The sequence below is a fragment of the Xenopus laevis genome, chromosome 9_10L, assembly GCF_017654675.1.
Source record: "Xenopus laevis strain J_2021 chromosome 9_10L, Xenopus_laevis_v10.1, whole genome shotgun sequence".
NCBI lineage: Eukaryota > Metazoa > Chordata > Amphibia > Anura > Pipidae > Xenopus > Xenopus laevis.
In genome coordinates, this window is record NC_054387.1 from 79413885 (window position 1) to 79420433 (window position 6549).

Consider the following 6549-nt stretch of genomic DNA (forward strand, 5'->3'; position numbering starts at 1 on the left):
TGTTTATATATTTTCTAGGGGCAGCCATTCCTATAAGGATTCTTCTTTCCATCGGCCAAACCACCGACGGCGAAGCGCTTATTCGGATACAGAAACCTGTACTAATGACGTGTTTTTAGAAGAAATGGAAAGTATGTTGTTTATTTTTTTCATTTTAGCCTCTGTGCCTCAGTTTCTGTCGATCACAAAGTTATGTGCTGGTGGCACTGCCGTTTTTGAACATATAAATGATTATGTCAGTCTTTCTTTGTCTCCGTGTTTGTCTGTCTGTTGCATCTCCATCCATCGCATTGTTAGGGTGAGATATGGGGTGAATGCTTATTTGCTCTTATAAACATTCATGAAAGCCCTGTCAGAAGGTCGTTTAGGTTGAGATTTGGGGTGAACGCAATTCTAGAAATTGTGCCAAGAAGAACATGACAACACTATTTAAAGGGGTTGTTCACCTTTGAGTTAAGTATTAGTATGATGTAGACAGTGACATTCTAAGACAATTTGCAATTGGTCTTCATTTTTTTATCCTGTGTTGGTTTTTGAGTTATTTAGCTTTTATTCAGCAGCTCTCCAGTTTACAATTTCAGCAACCGGTTTCTAGGGTCCAAATTACCCAAGCAACCGTGGATTGAATTGAATAAGTGACTAGAATATGAATAGGAGAGGGACTGAATAGAAAGATCACTAGTAAAAAGTAGCAATATCAATACAATTTTAGCCTTACAGAGCATTTGTTTTTTGGTGACCCCCAGTTTGAAAGCTGGAAAGAGTCAGAATAAGGTATAACATACTAAAAGTTAATTTAAAAGTGAACCACCCCTTTAATATTTTAATAACTTTATTGTGGGGGTAAATTACTAACAAACGAATGTGTATTATTTTTAGGGAAATCTAATAAATTATAATGAAAAATAAACGTTATGTGATTTGCAAATGACACAGGAATTTGTCAATGCACGATGGGCTTTATGTATAGAAAGAATTTTAACAGTAATATGCATACATTTGTTTCTCCTTTAAGGGCCTGCACATTGCTTAAAGACAGGGATCAATGGGGATTTGTCTCCAGCAAACATCCAGGAAGTAAATGGACAGAAGTCTAAGAAGCTCTGTGAATCTGAGAATTCTCCGGTGTCCCTTTTGTTCTGAGGATGCAGAAGGACATTTGGCTATTAGACTTTGCAGGAGTACTGCTATGCAAAGACTGCCCGTGCTAGACTTTTGTGAGTAACTGTCCAACCCGTAGATGGATTACGCTGCACTTTATATTATAATGGGACTTGACGTTGAAATTTTATCTTTGTACAGTTTATTTCTGAGAGTATTTTCCTACTAACCTTCACAGTTTGAATGCATATTCTCGATCAAATAGCTGTTTTATGTTTTGGAATATGCAATTCTTTGTATTTTTTTTATGTTTAAAAATGGCTGCCTGCATAGATCAGGGCTATTTAGCCAGTTTAACATGCACCAACAGCCAAAGAGTGCTGGGAGTTGTAGTTCAAAAGCAGCTGTATGAGATCCCTTGCTTAGATCAGATATGGTTTAAAGCTGGCCACACACAGATGGGTTTTGGCCTGTCCATGGACCCAAAAGAATGCTCTTCAGGACTCAATCAGTTATCAGATAGGCTGGGCAGATTTATCCTGTGAAGATTGCATTGGGTCCTGGATTGTTACCCTTGGCGAATGGGTCCCCCCCCCCATGGCATCTGCTCATTGTGCTGCGGGGTCAAGCAAGCCTGCCACTAGGTGGCCACATCAGGCAAACATGTATTTGTTTGGTAAAGTTGCAGAATTAGCATATTTTCATGTATGTCTGGACTTAGCAAAGAAAATACACACATGACGCATATTTCCACCCACACAAGACTGTAAAATGTACTGTTTTTTTACACACAAATACAAGTTGTACGTATGGTTGTTGCCGTGTATGCAAAACACACATAATCAGCTTTATCTTTTTCAAGGGGCTCTTTCTTATCGCTTTAATGTACAGTTGCACTGTATTCATCTTTTACTTTTTTAAGGGTGATAGGGTGAAAAAGATTGTAAATTTTTTTGGGGGTATCCTCCTTCTCCCCTACATTTCCTAACATATGGCACCTAAACTATACAGTGGGCACATGTGTAGGGCAATATAACAACTCTATTTTATTTTATGAAGCTTTCCCAGGCTTGTGTAGTGTAATGTATTTGCTGCTACATATTTGTCCATTGTACTTTAACTTGGCGCCGTATGCAAATTAGGCATTGCTAGCGTAACTTTGCTTTGCTTGTTGAATTAACGCTGGCGCAACTTCGATACCTTTCGCCTCCCTGAGCGCAACTTTGGATTTTAGTGAATTATCAGCGCCCTGGCGAAGTGTGGTGAAGCCAACGCTGGCGCAACTTCGAAGGTAAGTAAATTTGCCCCATAGAATCCTTTACCCCAGAGGTATGAAGTATTCTGTCCTCGAGAATGTCCTCCATCTGAGTTGTCCTTCTTCACACAGTATTTTATATGGGGTATTGTTCAATGTTTTGCTTGGACAGTTGGCATTTCCCTACAAGGTTCTTGTCCACATTTGTCCTTCCACTTAATATGCCAAGTGTACTTTCCAGCATGCTGTGACTTTGTTTCTGCTTCATTAATACTGTGCCCCTAAGCATGGGCCAATTCACACAAAAAATGAAGGAGTCCAGTGGATGTGCACTGTGGTAGTCCTGGGAACTGCATAAACAGAGAAGGGTAAGTAAAGGCCTCCCATTATTATTATTTTTAATTTAAGTTGTGTATTGGCTAGTCAACAAGGATTGTGTGGGTTAGATTTTGCTACATGCTTTTTTGTGTAAATCCCCCAAATGATCTGATGCTTTTTTGTCATTGTGTTACAATGGGGGCTGTAATACAGATGACACAGTTTGGGGCACAGCACAAAGTTGCAGATACAGCACCACTCTAATAACTAATTTTTAAGGAGGAAAGCATGTCATCTCTTTAAGGGCTTTTACACACCAGCATTTTTACATACTTTTAAAAAACAGGTTGTGTTAACTGACACATTCCCTTGTAACATTGAATTCCAGCGAGTATTGCTACAGACAGTAATCTCGTTTATGTGCATAGATCCAGCCGTGCCGCAGGAGTGTTGAATCTATAAAAGTTAGTCTTTGATCGCATTACCACAACTTGTGTTTAAGCATTAGCACCTTGAAAGGTATGACTTTTAGGTGATTTAGATGAAGATATTTCCATTGATTGGAGGGGAGTATAATTCGACAATATATAAAAATGCTTTTGTTTAAATGTCACTGCCATAAAAAGCAGTAATACATGTGTCACTTTTGGGTCTGATGATATGGCTCGGGCTTTATATATATTTATAGATATATATAGATAGATATAGATAGATATAGATATATATATATATATATATATATATATATACACACACACACACACACACCTTTGGGGATCCAATCAAAAAGGACCTTAGCCCCTGGAGGAGTAGGCTCCGTTTTTGTCTTAGGGTGCTTATTAGAAGTATTTATGGGTGAGACTGTTAAACCTACTAGTATTCTCTCTAGTGTATTTAAGATAGGCCTGAGAGTGGCACTGGGTTAACCCCGAGGCACTGTGCAGCCATATTGTACCCCAATCTTGTGCTTTTGTAAAGAATGTAGGGCTGTTATCCTTTTAAACAGCAGAAATGTACAAAGGTACATTTAGTTCTTGGTTTGGCCATTTTCGTTGCTTGAGTGTAGGTATTCCCCTGCTCTCTGTTCAGGGGCGTAAAACTATTTGCCCACAGACCATCCACGGGATGCCCATTTTGTCATCGTTGACAATGTTGCAGCTTTTTAATGGAAGCGTTAACCTGGGAAGAGAGACATAAAGGGATGACTGCAAATTGCACCATTCCTCCCACCCCCCGTATTTTGCATAACTATTATACGAACAGTATAGTTGTGAATGAATCCCAGTACCCTTAACAAAATAATTGGTCAGTTAATTTCATTCTATCCTTGATCCCAGCATTGAGATAGCTTCTTAAATGGTCAGTTACATTACTGATTGCCCATGTCATTGCTTCTCTAAATGAGGGGACAGACAGTTTATGTGAAATTTGTACAAAAGACCAAGGTAGAACATTGGTTCCATAGGAGGGACATGGCTCTGTCCAGCTGCATAGGAACCAAGAGGGCTGAACGGCTGTTCCTTTTCTGATGCTTTCTCCACTTTTCTGATTTGCTTTATCCACTTTTGCAAAACGTATTGCACACAGCTGCTGTTTCACTTACCACATTGCATGAAGGGGATATATATTATTTGAAGGGGAAATGTACACCTTTGTTTAACAAAAATATAACATCATTGTATAAAATGCTACAGGGAGATGCACGTCGCTCCTGCTGATTCATGGGAGTGGGCATTTGATCTCTTTGAGCCCCTTCCAAACATAAATGATTTCTTCCTAAACAGAGACTTCAGTACGTTTGTAAACAAAATAGGCCCTGTAAAGTGTAAACTGTCTAAGGGGTTTAAACTCTGATTTACCCTAAGTCCAATGACTTAGGCTTATATATACAGATGCACGGGTCCTCTCTTGGGGCATTAGCTTATGTGGGTAACTGTATCATCTGCAGTATTGTAGGAACAATGATATATAACAAATACATATTTAGTCACATCCAAAATCGCCACTCACCAATTTTCAGAGCAAATACTGGGTGAAACTCCCAGATATCAAGATAGTTAAACGCACTGGAGGCACTCACGGAGATGGTTATAAGTGAATGTAAGGTTTTATGATGGTTTCATACAAATAGGTGAATAAGTCCTACATGGATTCTGTCTGATGAATCTTTATTATATCCTGAGTAAGCATGTGCCTTCAAGCTAGTCCAAGGAAAGGTAGAACCATTAGGTGTTGGGTACCTCCCAGTGATTCTAGTCTCTTACTTCAGATGCAGGGCCAGCTATCATCTATTTCCATCTATCTATATGTACTGGCCCAGGGTCTTCTCTTCATGCAATCATACTCCTCTTATGCCCCAGCATCTTCTGGGTTTGCACAGTACAGAAACCTCAGAGGATACCAAGGCTCCGGGAGAGCATGGTGGCATAACTCTAAGAAGAAGAGGTGAGTCAAGTCTTGGCTTTGAAGCTGTTGACTAGAATCATTGGGGGTTCCTAACAACTTGTCCCCCCGCCCCTGTGATTCTACTTTTTCTAGTCCTTAAATTCTTCTGCAGCCCACTCAATGCCTTCTAGGTTCCTCTAGTTCCGTCCTTCTAATCTCAGCCCAGGTATGTGGACCTTGCACATTGACCCTGATTGCCCGTCCCGGCCACTGTGATGCAGTTGGTGGGTGTTATTGACTCTACAAAGTAACTCAAAAGCCCTTTGCCCTAATACAGGGTCTGTTATCGAAAATGTGCCATTTCCCATCGTCTCAATGATTAATTTTTGTTTTTTCCTCCTATAGTAAGAAAGGGCCTTGTGCTTGATATTTAATAAACTTGCAGAAACCCATGTTAGTGGCAAAACAATCTTGTTGTACTTTTATTATTTTTTCAGTTCTTTTTCAACATCAACTGAATGAAATAGTGCTCTAGACTTAACCAGAGAACTCCATGTCCCACTCATTCTGGATACTGTACTAATAAAAAGCCATTGTTTCCATGCTAGGCTTTCCGAACATGAACACAGGTATCGGTATTGTAAATAGATGTGTATATGGTATTGTCCCAGCTTTGTTATTGCGCTCTACTCTATGCTCCCATTTATGGCAGTCGCTTAAATCTGTCCAAAGGCCAATGACTTAATTTTCCGTTTTCTCGAGGGTTAAAATTATCATCTCCAATGAAGATGCCAAAAAGTGAAGTTAATGTATTTGTAAAAGCAAATGAATGGTTGATTTATTTTAGGGTTAGTATTGTTTTTGTAAGTCCAACTGAACTGAGCCATCTTATAGTATAACTTCTTTTCTAATGTAAATGAGGCAGTTTACATAATAAAGGAAGTTAAAGGAAAAAAAGTCTCATTGTGTCACAATTATTCAGAGAAATTTCTGGGCGCTGAAGTTAAAGGGAGAATATACCCCCGTAGGAGTAGGTGTCTAGAAAATTAGATGACCTAAAACTGTTCATGTGCAAAATAGAGTTTCTTATAAATAAAGCCTTTTTATCAAAAATATATTTGTAGTTATTGAAACCTATCCATGCTACAAATGTTCTCCACATAAACTTCCTTCTCCTGGAATTGGTTGACGCCCTTAGGTAAATTAATGGTCGGTATTGTGTGTCCTTTTTTTCTTGTTTATTGAACATGTCCTTTAATTTTTTTGTTTCATCTGCAAGTTATTTACCCTTTATATGCATATCAAGATAAAAAGGGCTGCAGAATTTTACTTGGTGCAGGAGAACCTGTGATGGCATAGTGTTAAGCCAATGAGAAATCAATGGAGCTTCGTCTGCTATGGAAAACTCCACCTATGGTTCAGGTATATCCAGGTCATTTACCTGGGCCACTCCCAGGCTCTTTCAGAGTGGAGAAGATGAGCTCTTTCCT

General features: G+C 39.2%; 1 protein-coding gene across 2 annotated transcripts in view; it reads left to right on the top strand.

The window, feature by feature from the left end:
- Positions 1–1943, top strand: part of plekha3.L (pleckstrin homology domain containing A3 L homeolog) — a 16036-nt gene extending 14093 nt beyond the window's left edge. For both annotated transcript variants that reach the window (XM_018235948.2, XM_018235949.2), the window contains exons 7-8: positions 19–131; positions 1016–1943. In XM_018235948.2, coding sequence (XP_018091437.1) covers positions 19–131; positions 1016–1143 — 241 coding nt within the window. In that variant the 3' untranslated portion in view covers positions 1144–1943. The remainder of the gene's footprint in view (positions 1–18; positions 132–1015) is intronic.
- Positions 1944–6549: the final 4606 nt, after the last annotated feature.